The 19,148-nt window shown below is 44.3% G+C and overlaps 1 protein-coding gene across 1 annotated transcript in view; it reads left to right on the top strand.

Annotated features, from left to right (window-relative positions):
* The window catches only part of chn1 (chimerin 1), a 248,469-nt gene extending 231,357 nt beyond the window's left edge, over positions 1-17,112 (top strand). Inside the window, exons 12-14 of the mRNA XM_068035449.1 lie at positions 4,918-5,055; positions 14,174-14,279; positions 16,941-17,112. Of these exons, the coding sequence (XP_067891550.1) occupies positions 4,918-5,055; positions 14,174-14,279; positions 16,941-17,112 (416 nt within the window). The remainder of the gene's footprint in view (positions 1-4,917; positions 5,056-14,173; positions 14,280-16,940) is intronic.
* Positions 17,113-19,148: the final 2,036 nt, after the last annotated feature.

The raw sequence follows: 19,148 nt of genomic DNA, 5'->3' as shown, positions 1-19,148 counted from the left end.
AGAAGCAGAGTTAACGTTTCAGGTCAGTGACCCTTCATCAGAACTGGCAAAGACTAGAAAAGTAATAGGTTTAAGCAAATAGAGCGGGGGTGGGGCAAGAGATAACCAAAGAGAAGGTGTTGATAGGACAGGGTTACAGAGAATAACTGACCAGAAGGTCATGGAGCAAAGGCAGACGGTATGTTAATGGTGTAGTGAAAAACAAAGCGTTAGTGCAGAGAGGGTGTTAATTGACAGAAAAATAGAACAGACTGGCCCAAAGCACAAACAAGCAAAAAAAGCAGTGGGTAGGCACATGGTAAAAAAAAATTATGAGACAAAATAAAATAAAGAAAGAAAAAATTAAAAAGAAATAAAAACTGAAAATAAAAAGGGGGGTGGGGGGGTGCTTTCATGCTCTGAAATTATTGAAATCAATGTTCCGTCCGGCAGGCTGTAGCATGCCTAATCGGTAAATGAGATGCTGTTCCTCGAGCATACGCTGATGTTCACCGGAACAGTGCAGCAATCCCAGGACAGAGATGTGGGCAGGACAGCAGGATGGTGTGTTAAAATGGCCAGCAACCAGAAGCTCATGGTCATGCTTTCGGACTGAGCCGAGGTGTTCCGCAAAGTGGTCACCCAATCTGCATTTGGTGTCTCCAATGTAGAGGAGACCACATTGTGAGCAGCGAATACAGTATACTAAATTGAAAGAAGTACAAGTAAATCGCTGCTGGAAAGAGTGTTTGGGGCCTTGGGTAGTGAGGAGAGAGGAGATAAATGAGCAGTTATTACACCTCCTGTGATTGCTTGGGAAGGTGCCTTGGGAAGGGGACGAGGTATTGGGGATAATGGAAGAGTGGACCAGGATGTTCCAGAGGGATCGATCCCTTCGAAATGCTGTCAAGGAAGGGGATGGGAAGATACGTTTGGTAATGGCATCACGCTGGACCTGGCAGAAATGGCAGAGGTTGATCCTTTGGATGTGGAGGCTGATGGGGTGGAAAGTGAGGACAAGGGGTACCCTGTCATGGTTCTGGGAGGGAGGGGACGGGGTGAGGGTAGAAATGCGGGAAATGGGCCCGGTCAACCATGGTGGGGGAGACTCCTCGGTTGAGGAAAAAGGAAGACATATCAGAAGCGCTGTCATGGAAGGTTGCATCATCAGAGCAGATGCGTCGGAGACAGAGAAACTAGGAGAATGGAATGGAGTCCTTAGAGGAAGCAGGGTGTGAAGAAGTGTAGTCGAGGTAGCTGTGGGAGTTGGAGGGCTTATAATGAATATTAGTAGACAGCCTGTCCCCAGAGATAGAGGCAGAGAAGTCGAGGAAGGGAAGGGAAGTGTTGGAGATGGACCATGTAAAGGCGAGAGAAGGGTGGAATTTAGAAGCAAAGTTGATCAAGTTTTCCAGTTCAGGGCGGGAGCAGGAAACGGCACCAATACAGTCATCAATGAACCGGAAAAAGAGTTGGGGGCAGGGGCCTGAGTAGGACTGGAACAAGGAATGTTCAAAATATCCCACAAAAAAACAGGCATAACTGGGACCCATGCGGGTACCCATAGCAACACCTTTGACTTGAAGGAAGTGAGTGGAGTTGAAGGAGAAGTTGTTCAATGTAAGAACAACTTCAGCCAGATAGAGGAGTGTGATGGTGGATGGAGACTGGTTGGGCTTCTGTTCAAGGAAGATGCGGAGAGCCCTCAAACCGAACTGGTGGGGGATGCAGGTGTAGAGAGATTGGACGTCCTTAGTGAAGAGGAGGTGGTTGGGGCCAGGAAACTGGAAATTGTTCCTGGCCCCAACCGCCTCCTCTTCACTATGGACGTCCAATCTCTCTACACCTCTATCCCCCACCAGGTCGGTTTGAGGGCTCTCCACTTCTTCCTTGAACAGAGGCCCAACCAATCCCCAACCACCACCACCCTCCTCCGCCTGGCTGAACTTGTTTTCACATTGAACAACTTCTCCTTCAACTCCACTCACTTCTTTCAAGTAAAAGGTGTTGCTATGGGTGCTCGTATGGGTCCTAATTATGCTTGTCTTTTTGTGGGATATGTTGAACATTCCTTGTTCCAGTCCTACTCAGGCCCCTTCCCCCAACTCTTTTTCCGGTTCATTGATGACTGTATCGGTGCCGTTTCCTGCTCCCGCCCTGAACTGGAAAACTTGATCAACTTTGCTTCTAAATTTCACCCTTCTCTCGCCTTTACATAGTCCATCTCCGACATTTCCCTTCTCTTCCTCGACTTCTCTGTCTCCATCTCTGGGGATAGGCTGTCTACTAATATTCATTATAAGCCCACCGACTCCCACAGGTACCTCGACTACACTTCTTCACACCCTGCTTCCTCTAAGGACTCCATTCCATTCGCCCAGTTTCTCCGTCTCCGACGCATCTGCTCTGATGATGCAGCCTTCCATGACAGTGCTTCTGATATGTCTTCCTTTTTCCTCAACCGAGGAGTCTCCCCCACTGTGGCTGACAGGGCCCTCAACCGTGTTCGGCCCATTTCCCACACATCTACCCTTACCTCTACCTTCACCCCTTCCCCTCCCTCCCAGAACTGCGACAGGGTTCCCCGTGTCCTCACTTTCCACCCCACCAGCCTCCACATCCAAACGGTCATCCTCCGCCATTTCTGCCACATCCAGCGTGTTGCCATTACCAAACCTATCTTCCCCTCCCCTGTCAGCATTCTGAAGGGATCCTTCTCTCTGCGATGCCCTGGCCCACTCTTCCATTACCCCCAACACCTCGTGCCCTTCCCACGGCACCTTCCCATGCAATCGCAGGAGGTGTAATAACTGCCCTTTTGCCTCCTCTCTCCTCACTATCCAAGGTCCCAAACACTCCTTTTAGGTGAAGCAGCGATTTACTTGTACTTCTTTAAATTCAGTATACTGTATTCACTGCTCACAATGTGGTCTCCTCTACATTGGAGACACCAAATGCAGATTGGGTGACCACTTTGCGGAACACCTCGGCTCAGTCCGAAAGCATGACCCTGAGCTTCTGGTTGCTGGCCATTTCAACACACCACCGTGCTGTCATGCCCACATCTCTGTCCTGGAATTGCTGCAGTGTTCCGGTGAACATCAACATATGCTCGAGGAACAGCATCTCATTTACCGATTAGGCATGCTACAGCCTGCCGGACGGAACATTGATTTCAATAATTTCAGAGCATGAAAGCACCCCCCCACCCCCCTTTTTATTTTCAGTTCTTATTTCTTTTTAATTTTTTCTTTCTTTATTTTATTTTGTCTCGTAATTTTTTTTTACCATGTGCCTACCCACTGCTTTTTTTGCTTGTTTGTGCTTTGGGCCAGTCTGTTCTATTTTTCTGTCAATTAACACCCTCTCTGCACTAACGCTTTGTTTTTCACTACACCATTAACATACCGTCACCCTTTGCTCCATGACCTTCTGGTCAGTTATTCTCTGTAACCCTGTCCTATCAACACCTTCTCTTTGGTTATCTCTTGCCCCACCCCCACTTTATTTGCTTAAACCTATTACATTTCTAGTCTTTGCCAGTTCTGATGAAGGGTCACTGACCTGAAACGTTAACTCTGCTTCTCTCTCCACAGATGTTGCCAGACCTGCTGAGTATTTCCAGCATTTCTTGTTCTAATTTCAGATTTCCAGCATCTGCAGTATTTTGCTTTTATATCACTGGTGGGGTACTGCTAGGATTAGTACTTGGACCTCAGCTATTTACAATTTATATCAGTGACTTAGATGATGGGGACCAAGTGTATTATATCTAAGTTTGCTAACGATAAAAAGTTAGGTGAGAAAGTAAGCTGTGAGGAGGAGCAAACAGACTGCAAAAGGATATGGACAGCTTGAGTGAGTGGGCAAGAACATGGCAGATGGAATATCCACTTTTGTAGGAAGTATAGAAAAGCAGAATATTTTTTAAATGGTGAGAGACTGGGAAATGTTCGTATTCAGAGGGACCTGGATGCCCTTGTACATGAATCGCAGAAAGTTAACATGCAATTGCAGCAATCATTTAGGAAGGCACATGGTATGTTAGTCTTATTACAAAGGGTGTAATAATAAAGAAGTCTTACTGCAGTTATATAGGGCCTTAGTGAGATTGTACCTGGAGTACCATGTACAGTATTGCTTTCCTTACCTAAGGAAGGATACACTTGCCCTAGAGAGAATGCAATGAAGTTTCACTCGACTGATTCCTGGAATGAGAGGATTGTCCTATGAGGAGAGATTGAGTAGGTTAGGCCTATATTCCCTAGAATTTAGAAGAATGAGAGATGGTCTAACTGAAACATATAAAATTCTTAAGCGATTTGACAGGATAGTTGCTGGAAGGATGTTCCCACGCCTGGGGAATCTAGAACTAGGGGCCGCAGTTTCTGAATACGAAGTCGGCCATTTAGGATTGAGGTGAGGAGAAATTTCTTCATTCAAAGGGTTGTGAATCTTTGCAATTCTCTACCCCAGAGAGCTGTGCATTCTTAGTCATCGAGTATATTCAAGATAGAGATTGATAGATTTTGGATACGAATGAAATTGAGGGAAATGGGAATAGTGCGGGGAAGTGGAGTTGAGGTAGAAGATCAACCGTGAGCTGGCTTGAAGGGCTGAATGGCCTACTACTGCTCCTATTTCTTCCTTATTTTCTTATGTACTATTCATGGTGACATTTGAAGCATGTGATTGAAGCAACTGCCTTAACTTTCAAGATGCTGCCTGACATTAGTGACGATCATAGATAAATCTGCTGCATGGGTTGCCATGCTCTCCTTGCAGAAGAACGTTGTGTGGAGAAATTATAAAAATGGAAAACCAAAATGGGTTTACTTTTATATTAATACATATTCAATGTAATACAAGACTATAAGCATTATATTGAACTGAATATTTGTTTTGTCTTGACATTTTTTAAATCTTTTTGGGTCCTAGATGGTGAGAAAGCAGACATTTCAGTGAATATATATGAAGATATAAATATTATCACCGGTGCACTTAAACTGTACTTCAGAGATTTGCCCATTCCACTTATCACATATGATGCTTACCCAAAATTTATTGAAGCTGCACGTGAGTATACTGATTTTATTTATATCAAATAATCACGTTATTGACTTACTTATGAGTATTTGAAAATTTACTTATATATTGTTAAAATTGGTATGACCCATCATTTGTCTATATTGATTATGGACTTTTCAGTGCAAATTGTGTTCACGGCCCATTGCAACAACAAAAACATCAAGAACTCGTATTTATAAGTTGTAACTGGCTGTGATGTCTTTGGCTGGAGCTCTAGTATGGTTTTCAAATTCACAGAGCCATACCTTTGTCACACTTTTCAGTCACAAAAGCCTGTGGCATTATAATTTTCCCTACTAAGATTTGGTTCCAGTCTACCTGCAGTTGCACATGTTGGCCACCTAATGGCTCAGTACCAGTTTGGCCTCAGTAACTCTTCACTGGTGAGATAAATGTAACTTATGTCATCCATTCATAATTTTAAAGGGCGCTACCAAAACATCTCACAATCTCCTCAGTTCTAATGCACATAGTCCCAATTTGCTTCAGACGAGATTTTCCACTACACATCACAGATCTGACCAGACACTTGAAATAGGAGGAAATAAGATGGAACTGATTCCCTCCAAACTTAGTGTTCTATTATGTTCTGTGTACACTTGTTTTCTGATTGTAACAGAGATGAAAATTGGCCCCAGTAGGTCTCCATGAAGCTGCTTTCACACAAGGTAAATGGGGGAATCCTCAGACACTCTTTAGTTTTAATTTTCCACAATGGGCTATATTTTATGTATCTGATGATAAAACTGTCAGCGATCACCATCATTACTCTTCTGAAACTGACAGCAGCTTCTGGAATCCACACATGCACAATTAAACTCAGAAATCCAGAAGTTACTGTTTTACGCTATTAGTCTCGCTGTAAAGACCCTTGAAAAAGTTAGGCTTTGTTGAATGAGGTACAACTGGATTTTTAACAGCATACTAAGTTCATAATTTCTACTGAAAAACCTCTCTGCCCCTGGAAAATTAATTTTATACTTGTGTAATGTCAAATTTCTCCATTATAATATAAAACAATTACATTTTTAAAATAATATATTTTTTAAGAGTTTGTTCATAATATTTGAGCTTCTACCTTAATCCCATGCATATGTCCCAATCGTTTATTTTGCTCTTTGTAAAATTTTATTCAGAATGAAGGTTAATCAGTGCATTTTACTTCCTGGTTTGCTATCTGTGGGAATACTTCACTGTGACTGGCTGCTTACCAAACTTGATGACATCATTGTTGCTGGATGCTTGGAAGATCCCCTTGACTTGGCACCATTCAACCTGACATCAGCAAAGGGAAAATCCATGCCACAGAGATAACTAGATCTCTGAGGTCAGCGACAAGTGACGTTGCTTTGCCACAGACCACAAAATCCAGGCCATTATTTATTTGGGAAATATTCGAAGTTAAAAGTGCTCCTTCCCCATATGATGATACTATCTGCAAACATTCTACTTTCTGTTAACAGGAAATAAAGCATTTATGTTAAGTTTGCAAATCTTTGGATCATCCCTTTAAAAAAAAATTGGGGGGGGCTAAATTGAATGGTCTGTGAAAACAGGCACAGAGATTGCAATGCATGATTAACCATTCTGCTCATTGGCTGAACGCATCAACAGGAGGCCCAAAATCGCAACTTGCATTGTTTAAACCTAGCCTGCACCTGTTAAAGGGGAGGTGCATTGTGGCTAGTCTAATATGGCCATGAAACCATTGTCGATTGTTGTAAAAACCCATCTGGTTCATTAATGTCCTTTAGGGAAGGAAATCTGCTCTCCTTAACTGATCTGGCCTACATGTGACTCCAGACCCACAGCAATGTGGTTGACTCTTAAATGCCCTCTGAAATGGCCTAGCAAGCTACTCAGTTCAAGGGCAGTTAGGAATGGGCAATAAATGCTGGCCTAGCCAGCGATGCCCACATCCCACACAAAAAAAATTTCAAAAACGGTACTGTCAGTCATGCAGAAAGTGAATCTAACCTGGGAAACATGAAGAATGGCACAAAAGGGGAGAGAGCGAACTTCAAAGTTTTCGGACACTTTGGACTAGAGGCCTTGGCAGAAGAGGTGAAAGATAGGAGAGATGTCCTGTGTCCACAGGGGACCAGGAGGCCATCCAGAAACATGCTAAGAAGGCATGGAAGGCAAGAAGGAACAGGTAGCCATGGAGATCAAGCCCTGAGGATCTGAATGCAGTGTCGCAAGAAGTTTGCTGGCCTTGCATGAGTGATCAAAGTCAGCACATGTAACTTCAAATGCCATACACAACCTACTGAACCACTCACCCAGATACTGCTCAAATCACAGCACCCCCATCACTCAGGACTCTCTCAATGAGGACTCATACCTAACAGGAAGGATGTGATTGCACTGGAGAGGGGGCAGAGGAGATTCACCAGGATGTTGCCAACCAGGGGGCATAGATTTAAGGTAAGGGTCAGGAGGTTTAGAGGGGATTTGAGGAAAACATTTTTCACTCAGAGGGTGGTTGGAATCTGGAACACACTGCCTGAAGGGGTGGTAGAGGCAGGAGCCCTCATAACATTTAAGAAGTATTTAGATGATCACTTGAAATGTCATAGCATACAAGGCTACGGGCCAAGTGCTGGAAAATGGGATTGGAATAGATAGGCTTGATGGCCGACATGGACACAGATGGGCCTGTTTCTGTGCTGTATTACTCTCTAACTCTATGACTATTTATATGCTTCATTTCAGCCTCTGAAACTTAGCACTGCTGCTGCAAGCCTCACACCCAAATCTCACAGCTTGCACACACAGCCAGCTATTCAACTACGACAGTCACATCAGCACGACACACACTGACACACTTAACTTTGTCTTGCAGGACAAGGTGGCATGCAACCAGAAGCAGCAGGAACTAGCCAGAGAGAAGTGAGCACGCCTGCATGTCCAAACCTCCATGCAAATGTGCTAACCTTGATTGGGCTATCCATTGCTGAGGCCATGGCCAGCAGTGGGGCTGAAACTATTGAAGATGACAGTATCCTTATACCTAATTCCCCTCCTCACATCCCACTTCTCCCTCATTCCACATTCTCTTCTGATTTACAAGCTGCAGATGGTATAAGCCTGCATCTCTTAGTTTGGTCCCCTGTCCATACCACAACCTGCCCTTGTGTTTTTTTCCTTTCAGTTGCCCAAGAAATCTAATTTGGCCAGGCAATGGAGAATGGAGGACCGCCAAGAAGCAAGTGATGATAAAGACATAGCAGTCACTTGATTTCACATGCATCCACCAACTCAGATAATGACACTGGACTTTATTTAGATGATAGATTAGAGGTGGAATCTGCATGTGGTGAGACACCAGGCCCGAGTGGCCTGCAGTCAAGACGGGAGCTAGGATAGCGCAAGCGCGAGCTTACCAGAGCGCAAGGTTGCATATGGTGAGCTGTAGAGAAATCAGCTGAGTACTACAATGGGGCAGCCTACAGAAGAACACTGATGGGTACACACAACAAAATGCTTGGTGCAGTGGGAAGCCTGTCAGAAATCCTGTGTTCAGTGTCAAGCACCAACTTGGCACAAGCCTTTGCACAGGGCTTGGTACCCATCCTTTCCAGCATGGAAGTGATTCTCAACTTCGTTCACACCCTTGAGGACCCAACTATGATGCAGTGCTTGATGGCCAATGTTTCAACTTCCATTGTAGCACAAGCAGCAGCTAAACATCTTCTGAGTGCTGCCGTGGAAGCTCAGACTGCTGCCATCATGGCCATGGATTACAGTATGCAAAGGGGGTTACGGGGTCTCACAGTGGTTCAGCAGTCTGTCCTCCAACATATTGCTAGGATTGCTGAGGCGCTGCCCATGGCAGTGGCTCCATTGAGCATGAACCTACTGTCCTCTCTCAGGAAGACAGCATTCATGCTCCCACCCTTGCCACTCCAGCAGTGCCATTGCTGTTGGCTGCCTGCCAGCCAGACTGCTACCACCCATGCCAAGATAGTGCACTCCACAGCCAGGCCTTTTAGGCCCAGAACTGCTCGACAGTTATGGTTACTGGTGTCCCACTCGGATGAGTGCTTCACTGTCAGCTTGGGCAGAAAGGGCCTGTCTAGGTTGCGTCCTCCCTTCCCTTTCCTCCTCCTGCTTATGCTGCTGCTGCTCAGCTGTTTGCCATATAGCTGGTGGCAAGGGCTGTCACCTCATGATGGCAAGATTGTATAGCATGCAGCTGACCACATTGAATCTTGACATCCACTCTGCCGAGTATTGCAAGGCTCCTCAACAGCGTCCAGGCAATGGATGTGTTGTTTCAGTGGTCTGCTTTATCATATTTTGTATGGCAGCATGACTTTCATTGTATCCATGCTACACACATGTGTGGGTGCACACTAGAGTCATCAGAAATATCATCAGTTGATAGTCCTTGTCACCCAGTAGTCATCCTTTGGTTTGCCGTGGTGGCTGAAATGCAGATGGCATAGCAGACTCCCACACAATGGAGACATCATGATTGCTGCCAGGACACCCAGAATTGACCTGCATGATTCACTGCCAGTGGTCACACATTACATAGATATTGAGGGAGTGGAATCCCTGTCAGCTATGGTGCAGGGCTGAGTTGACATATGACACCTGCAAAGCAATGTGGATACAGTTAATTGCACTTTGCACCACGGGAAAGCCTGAAATCCTACCGAAGCTGCATGCTCACTTCACCTGCTTGTCTCTGGCAAGACAGAATGAAATGTAGTTAGCGCTCATTAAATAGAGATTCTCAGTGATCTCCCTTTCACAACTGTGGACAGCAATCTGGGAGATGTTGCCAGACACCTTCACAACCACTGACAATGCGGTCCATGCTCTCCTATGAGGTTTCAGTTGTGGCTGCAGCAGGTGGTAGATTTCAGTGAGAACATAAGAACTAGGAGCAGGAGTAGGCAATTCAGCCCCTCGAGCCTGCTCCGCCATTCAATACGTCCTTACTGAAGCGCTGCCATCACACACATTGTTCCTCACTGAGGCACCCTGGGCAGATATGGCTTCCTGCTGAGAGCCTTACTTCCCTTCCTTCTCCTCCCTCTTCCAGCAGTTTGTCCTGCTCTGCTTGACCTCTGTTCATTCGACAAGTCATTCTCTATTCCATGGGGAATGCTGACTAGTACATCCAGGTTTGGGAGCAATTGGTTTGTGCAGAAGCCTTGAAGTCAGCAAAAACACCTTCAGCACCAACCACTCCACTCCCTGAAGACGTTTGTAACTTGAAACCACTATAGAAAGCACCAAACATTTGTGGAATCGCAGCAGCAACCAGAAGAAATCAACCAGCAACTAACCTTAAAATAGCGCTGTTGGGGGGGTGATCCTTTCTGCTGCTGAATGTATGTTCAGATGTACCAGGTTAGGAGAGGATGTTAGTTAGAGCATTGAGCTCTAAAATGGCATCCCTGGCATCAAATCAGTGTTGCACGCTGATTGATCTCATGATCTGCCTGTTCTGTATACTTCCAGTGGACATTTACTGTGCGGGCACTAATGCCCTCACCAATATGGCGTCCAGTGTGATTCACCTCACAAGTGTTCGGACTCCATGGACTGAATTCTTGCCGCACCCCCCTCCCCCGAGGGTGCAAACAGAGGCAGGGAGGCTGGTGCTGGTCGGCAGTTTCAGGACACCCTTCCTGGCGCCAGCAAAGTTAACCAGGGCAGAGGAGGGCAGGACAGGAATCCTGCTGTTCTCCCTTTTGAGGCCAATTAAAGTAGTTGTTAAGCTTTTTAAAAGCTTGTTAATGTTGAAGGAGGGAATTTTGAAGGGGGCGCATGGGTTACATGTGCTGTCGGTTGCAGATCAGCTGAAGGGAGACAGGTACAGAGTGGGGAGCCAGTCATGGCTGCCCCAAGGAATCATCCCTGCCCCATAACAGGGTCCGCAGAGTAGAGGGAGACTCGTCCTTTGGTAAGGAGGTGCCCTTGGCGCTGCGCAGATGGCAAGGAGAGTGGGTACAGTGCTCAGGCATTGAATAGGGTCGGCAACCCCTGGCATCGTAGGGGAAGAAGAGCAAGGGGCAAGGCTGCCAATCACATTTAGGCAGCCATCTTCCCAGAAAGAAAGCTGCAGCTGGCAATGGGGACACGACTGTCAGATTTTGCGCCCAGTGGCGATGAGGGGAAACACCTTCCACAGGAAGGGTGGAAACCCGAGCAGCAGGAGGGCATGGGAGAAGAAAGAGGGGCAAGAAGGGCACTGAGGATGTACCCTCAACACAGGATCTACCACCGAGCATGGAGCTACCTGGAGATGATGGAGATTCAGTGCTGCAGGAGACTGCGTCTCTCCAGGCAGATGGTCACAGACAACTGTGACCTCATCGCTGAAGACTTCGCACCTCTTAGCTCTGGTCACCATGCTCTGCCAGAAGCTGTCAAAGTCACTGTGGATTTAAACCTCTTTGCCTCTGGCAAAGGATCATCTGCGGACCTTAGTGGCAATTCGCAAACAGCAGCATACAACCTCATCTCGCAGGTCACTGTGCCCTCTTTGCCAAAGCTGGGCAGTGCATTCAATTCACAACAGATAAGGCCTCGCAGGCATTGGATTTTGCACTAGCGCTGGATTCACCCAGTGGCAGGGCATCATCGATTGCACCCATGTGGCCATCAAGGCACCCAGTGACTGGCCAGTCAGATACATCAACAGGAAAGGCTTCCACTCTCTCAACATTCAGCTGGTCTGTGATCACAACAAGAGCTTCCTCCATGTATGCACTCACTTTCCTGGCAGCTTCCTTGACTCCTTCATCCTCCGCCAGTCCATGCTGTCTCAGATCTTCACTCCAAATCCCAAAGTTCATGGATGGATCCTCAGGGATAAGGGATATCTCTTGAAGACATGACTACTGATCCCTCTATGGAAGCCCCAGACAGAGACACAATCAGAACCACCTGCTCACTGGGCCAAGCATTGATCAGGCCATTGGGCTTCTAAAGATGGATTTCCTGAGCCGGGACCAGTTGGGTTGCATCCTCCAATACCCTCCTGCAAGGGTCTTGCGCATTGTGGTTCTCCATAATATGGCCTGCCAGAGAGGTGTGACCCTTGAGGACGGTGAGGCTCTGGAAGATCCAGCTCATCAAGGAAAGGGTAGGAACAGGAGGTCAGAGGGAAGAAGGAAGTGGAGGTGGAGGGAGATGCCGCAGAACAGAGAGGCCTCTGCTGCACAATGAGTGGGCCAGGCATGGTTTGGGGTGCGGGTGGCTTGTGAGGATGCCATGAATGTCAGGAATTCCCTGATTCAGGAAAATTTCAACTGAGCCCTTCTGACCCAGGTTGAGGGGCATGACATGGAAGGGAGTCTGCGATAGCTATGCTAACACTTGGATGGAAGACACAACCTGGAAGTTCTAATCACTTAGTGCCAGTGAAGGAAACACATCTGCCCAGAGGCTTTGCCTTCACCGTGGAGGATCCCATTATGTCTTTCACGACCTCTTGCCACTTTTCCTGTCATAGTAGCAATAAAAGGAATCCCAGACGTGTGCTTTAACATGTCATCATTTATAAAGTGCACAGAGAGGAAATCAGTTCACAGATACAGTCGGAAAACAGCCCAGTGACCCAATTATTGCTCTACGTGACGTGGTAGCCTCTGCACTTGACCGCTCCTATACGGTGCTCCCTTTGTGGCCTCGGAGGAGCTGGAGGCAGCCTGCTCACCCATCACGGCTTTGTAACTGAGATGCATGTGGCAGTCGTCCTCATCGTGGAGGTGTCTGTGGGGACATCTCCAGAGGCTGCTGTACCTGTACCTCCGTCACTTGGCCCTACTGCACAGATGATCCCTCAGTCGGAGGGGCCAAGGATGATGAGAGCGTCCCATGAGGGATGGCACTCTCACCCTCCTCCATGACATCCTTAGCACTTGCCGGGCGCGCTGGATGCCTGGCAGAGGACAGCAGCTGGCATCCCCTTCAAGGATCTCTGTGCCACCAGCGCCACTCACCGGACCATGCTACCCAGTGTATCATGAATCCATGGACATCAGTGCGCAGTTCCTGCATCCATTCAGTGTGATGCCGCATATGGCTCTCCAAGTGTTTGGCCACACTCTCTATGGAGGAGCCCATGCGCTCATAACCTTGAGCCATGGTGGCGCACATGAGTTGGATGGACTCCTCCATCCTCTGCCCAAGACCCCGCAATGTGTCAGGGAGCTCTGACATGCTGGAGCACACTTCCTGCTGCTTTTCAAGTTAACACCTTCTTCCCTGTGACTCTTGTGCCCAGAGGAGCAGGGCTGTATCTATCCTCCATCCTTGGAGGGGGAACTGACCACAGGTCCCTCTGCCTCCGTCAACTCCTCCTGCTCACTAGTGCAGTGATCATCCTTTCTAACCTTTCTACACACAGGACCCACCAAGGTGAGAGTATCTGCGCTGGTAGAGGGTGTGCTCATCAGGTGTGACGGTGCTACTTCTTCATCCTCATGTAGCTCAGGTTCCATGGAAGTAGAGGGAGGCTTGGGGATCTCACATACCTTGCCCGAACTTATGAAGTCATTGAACCTTTTCCGGCACTGGATCCAAGTTCTCCTTGTCTCACTTCTGCCGCTCCTGGCGGCAGCAATTTGGAACCAGGCTACCCTCTGGGAAAAGGACCTCCCTGCTCTCCCTCATGGCCTCCAACATGAGATTTGGGTCTGCATCAATGAACCAAGGAGCAGCCCTGCTAGGCCTCCAGTTGTCTTGAGTTATCTAACCTCCCTTTGGATCAGTGGAAGACTTTGGCATGATCCACAGTTATCTTCTTCAGGACAACCAGCAGCCTCAGTGGGGAGTCTAATTCAGTCCAAACTTAATCTGGCCTGCCTCCGTTCCCACCCCCACTGGCTCTAATTGGACAGGAATCGTTTCTCCATACCAATTAAGGGCTTACCCACGTGAAAATTGAGACTTTAACCAGTTTCCCATCAGAGGCGGGTTTCTCACCCGAAAACAAATCTGTCTCCTGTTTCTCACTTCCGTGGCAAAAATTCAGCCCCATATTGGAGCTCCAAGGGCACTCGTAGCACCTAAGAAACAGATACTAATGAGCCCTATTTCTTATCCTTGGAGTTTTGATATTTTATTGTTTCTATTGCAGAGATTCCAGAACCTGATGAGCGATTGGAGTCAGTTCATGAAGCATTAAAAATGTTGCCACCTGCACACTGTGAAACCTTGAGGTACCTTATGGCTCATCTAAAAAGGTATATCATAGCCACTATTATTAATCATTTGTAAGTTAGTGCTATAAAATTAACACATATTTTACTTAAACTTTTGATGTGAATATTATTTTAATTTTCTTGTTAGAAACATTTCAATTTATAGAATAGTAAATATAACTTGTAATTCTCTTATTTTACATGCCTATGTTTCTGTTCCCTCACACCAACCTCCCACCCAAAAACAAAGTCATGCTATTCCTGACTTAGAAGAGGGCAAACTGAAAATCTCTTTAATCAGTCTGACAGAAGGTGGCTGAATGAAAATCACAAAGGATCAACTGATGACAAATCAGTTTCTCTTCATCCTATAAACAGTTCAGTCAAGAATACTGAACTTACTGTGTTGGAAAACCAAACTGCAAACATCTAAATTGAGATTGGAATTCAAGCTTTGGTCTCTCAATCCACAAGTGTGGTGCACTAACATTATTGGTTTTGCGCCACCATTATACAAGTTTTTGAAGAAGACCATTAATGATTAAAGTTGCCTATTATTTAACAATTCAGTATTCCAATTCTGAAATTTGCAATTTAGATTAAAAATTAGTTTGATAAAATAATCCCTTACCTTCTTGAGGATATCGTTCTACCTAAGGAATGCTCTTTTTGCAGGTAATTAACTAGTTTGGTGGTCATGTTTATTTCAGAAAGGAAATGTTTATTCCACAAGACAGTTTGAAGTGTGGTATAGGTATTGGATAAGCAATATATTTTGTCATCTAATGTCATTAAAGGTAACAGTGTAATCCAGCAGAAGAGCAATTGAATAATTTGTGGCCTATTATTAAAAGAAATCAACCCTACATTATGTATTACCACCAAAAGGCTTGCATTGATTAGTTTTTCCAAGTCATGCTAGCAAGTATCCTATCACACTAAGACATCAGGGTTGCTTCAAAGCAGTAAATTAATTAATTCCCTTTTCAGCCAGAAAGTGTCTGGTTAAGAACAATTTTGAAAATGAGAATATGTTGAGCTATAAATGGCCAAATACTTCTTGGAACAAAATGGTTCCTTTGCTACTGAAGTCAGCTGTTGCTGATGTTAATAACACCTGTAGAATCAACAACAGTTTGCATTTCTATAGCACCTTTAACATTGTAAAATGTCCCAAGCCTCTTCACAGAAATGTTATCGAACAAAATTTTCCACTGAGCCATATAAGGATATATTAGGAAAGATGACCAAAACTTGATCAAAGAGAGAGATTTGAAGAAGCATCTTAAAGGAGTAGAGAGAGGTTTAAGGTGGAAATTCCAGAGCTTAGAGCCGAGGCAGCTGAAGGCGTGGCTGCCAATGGTGGAGTGATTAAAATCAGGGATGGGCAAGAGGCCAGAATTGGAGGAGCACAGAAATCGCGGAGAGTTGCCGGGCAGAAATGGGTTACAGAGATGTGGAGACATGAGGCCATGAAATAATTTGAAAACGATGAGAATTTTAAAATCTAAATGATGCAAGACTGGGAGTCCATGTAGGTCAGCGAACAAAGGTGATGGGTGAACGCAACTTGGTGCGAGTTAGAATACAGGTAGGAGAGTTTATGATGAACTTAAGTTTATTTAGGGTGCTTATTGGGAGGCTGGCCAGGAGAGCATTGGAATAGTCAAGTCTAGAAGTAACAAAGGTTCAGCAGCAGATGAGCTAATGCAAAAGCAATATGAAGGATGCAGTAGGCAGTCTTGGTATTGAAACAGATAAGTGGTTAAAAGCTCGCCTCGGGGTCAAGTGTAATATCAAGGTTGCGAATGGTCTGGTTCAGCCTCAGACAATTGTCAGAGTTGAGGGATGGAGTGGTGATGGGGGGAGTGAAGGCAGTGGCTTTGGTATTCTCAATATTTAGTTGAAGGAAATTTCTGCTTATTCAGTACAGGATGGCGGACAAGCAGTCTGACAAATTAGAGACAGTGGAGGAATTAAGAGAGGCGGCAGTGAGGTACAGCTGGGTGTCCTCATTGTATATGTGGAATATGATGTGTTTTTGGATGATGTCATTGAAGGGCAGCATGCAGGTGAGAAACAGGAGGGGGAACAAGGATAGTTCCTTGGGGGATACCAGAGTTAACTGTGTGGGAGCAGCAGGAGAAACCATTGCAGGTGATTCTCTGACTATGACTGGATAGATAAGAATGGAACCAGACAAGTGTAGTCCCACCTGGCTAGATGGCAGAGGAGAGGTGTTGGAGGAGGATAGTTTGGCTAACCATGTCAAAGACTCCAGAGAAGGTTGAGGAGGAATAATTTATATAGTTATATAGAATATCATTTGTAACTTTGATAAAGATCTTTTCGGTGCTGTAAAAGGGACGGAAACCTGATTGGAGGGATTCAAACATGGGTTTTGTAACAGGAGTATTTCTAAAGAAAGAAAACAAAAGCATTTCTACACAGAATACCTTTGAGTTCCAAACAGTTTATTCCTGTTTTGTGAAGATGCAGCAAGCATAGCAACTTTTCCACATTTTGAGTAATTATCTAATTGGTAAAAATTAATTTGTCGGATTTAATGTCATAAGTACCAATATACTGAAATACATTAATTTTCAAATACTATTTGATTTGAGTGATAATTTCATAGTCTTGTGCCTAAGTAAATATTACAATTATAAGTAGTTGACTAAAATGGATTGTTGTTTTTTGCAGGGTTACTCTACATGAGAAGGACAACCTGATGAACGCAGAGAATCTTGGGATTGTTTTTGGACCAACTCTAATGCGAGCTCCAGAACAGGATCCCATGGCAGCTTTAAATGACATACGTTATCAAAGACTATTGGTAGAAATGCTCATCCAAAATGAAGATATTTTATTTTGAAATTGTTGGGAGGGCAGTTTTAAACAATGATTGGAAGAATTAATTAGAATATTTTATCTTGGTAGTTGTTTCAGTGAGCAGGTTGAAATGACAGCAATCCTTTGTACTTTTTTTATAGTGTACTCAGCTCAGACACATTGTAATGTAATTTTGAATTATAAAACTTCTGGGCTGGACTTGGGTTATTTAATGTGAGCTAAAGCTACTGCATGATTTGATCCTTGTTTTTGTCGGGAATCTTCGATGGAACACAGGAAATGTTGCAGTGGCTTTTTTTGGATAGTATTAAGTGAATTTGCCTCATGTTTGTAAGTTGTGGGTGTTTGTCAAATGATGTAACTACAATGGTATTGTAGTAGTTTATAATTCTGGACTAGGGCTGAGTCTACAACACAGGATATCAGAATATAATATTGATGTTGCATTCAGTGACACTTGTCAGTATGCATTTCTGCCTTTTGAACAATGATATAATTTGTCAGAGTGGTGTAAATTTTGCTTATAGTTCTCTTTCTATTTGAAACAAAATGTTTTGTATCATATTTCTGTACAAATACATAATCAGTACCAAATACCATCAGGTGGTTGTTTCACTTGAAACACAAAACAATCCCTGGTTTGTTTCTCTTGTGTAACTTTTGTTTTTTTACTTTGGCATGCAAACATTAATTTATTAAAATTTACATCTGCAATGTATTTCTTAGAACAAAACTTATATTTGTTAAATATTCAGTGATAATACCAACATTTAGTGATATTCCTGAACAGTTTATTTAATTGTTGTGATTTCAAAGTAAGAATAAGTTAATGGATTACAATAGATATTGATGACAGTAGGAAATGATTGGTCATAGGAAGAACTGGCCCCACAGGAGTGAAAATGTATTTATTTAAGAATTTATAGACAAAATCCAGGAATGCATCAGCTTCTGGGTACAATGCTCATCTGAGTAGGTGAATAATCTGTATACATAACATTATATTCTGAATTCCTTAAGACTTGGGGAAAAAAATGTTTGTAATGTCTCAAGCTAAATACAGTTAAAACAAAATTATTTTGTATAAGTATTTAAAGGTAATATAAGTTCAATGGAAATGTATTTCCTTTCTTTCAATTTCTGTTTTCTATTAAGGAGCATTTCCTTATTCCTTTGGTTACTTTGCAGTCATTTGTGTACAGTCTCTTTTAATAATAAATAATCTCTGGCGTTCGCCAGAGCTGGCGGGCAGCCATAAAGGCGGGGCTAAAGTGTGGCGAGTGGAAGAGACTTAGCAGTTGGCGGGAAAAAAGACAAAAGCGCAAGGGAAGAGCCAACTGTGTAACAGCCCCGACAAACAAATTTTTCTCCAGCACCTGTGGAAGAGCCTGTCACTCTAGAATTGGCCTTTATAGCCACTCCAGGCGCTGCTCCACACACCACTGACCACCTCCAGGCGCTTACCCATTGTCTCTCGAGATAAGGAGGCCAAAGAACAGAACAATCCGAAACAGGGAAAAAAGTCATCCACTCAGAGGGTAGAGAAGTGTTCAGCGTACTCTAAATAGAGGAATAAAACACAACTGCTAAATATTTAATAGAGAAGAAAACAGGAACATTTTGGTAGTGCTACAGAAATGGTGTATTAATAGCACAGAAATTCTGTTAGCATTGAAGAAAACATTTAAAGTAATACCATAGGATCCAGGTGCATGCAAAATTAGAGTGGGCTTTAGTTTTTAGTTAAGTGGAAAATAGGTTCTTAATCCAATGTAATCAACGACAATTGTAGACTATTACTAGTTGATCAGTTTTTGTGTAAAACACAATTTATTTACCTCATGATAGTTTGGTCTCGGGGGATCAAGTGTTCAGTTCAAAGACTACTTTACATTTTTTGAAGTATATGTTTGATTGGCAGCTGTAGTATGTAAGCAAACACCAGCTGAATCCAACGAGTGTCTGAGCATCTAATGTGGTCGTTAAAGAGACAGTTTTTAACATTTTTTGTTCATTTGTATCCTCAAAGGACTTTGAATGGTATATATGAAGTTGACA

This window comes from Heterodontus francisci, chromosome 7, assembly GCF_036365525.1.
Source record: "Heterodontus francisci isolate sHetFra1 chromosome 7, sHetFra1.hap1, whole genome shotgun sequence".
NCBI lineage: Eukaryota > Metazoa > Chordata > Chondrichthyes > Heterodontiformes > Heterodontidae > Heterodontus > Heterodontus francisci.
Note: the sequence above shows the minus strand (reverse complement) of the source record. Positions and strands in the feature narration are given on the sequence as shown.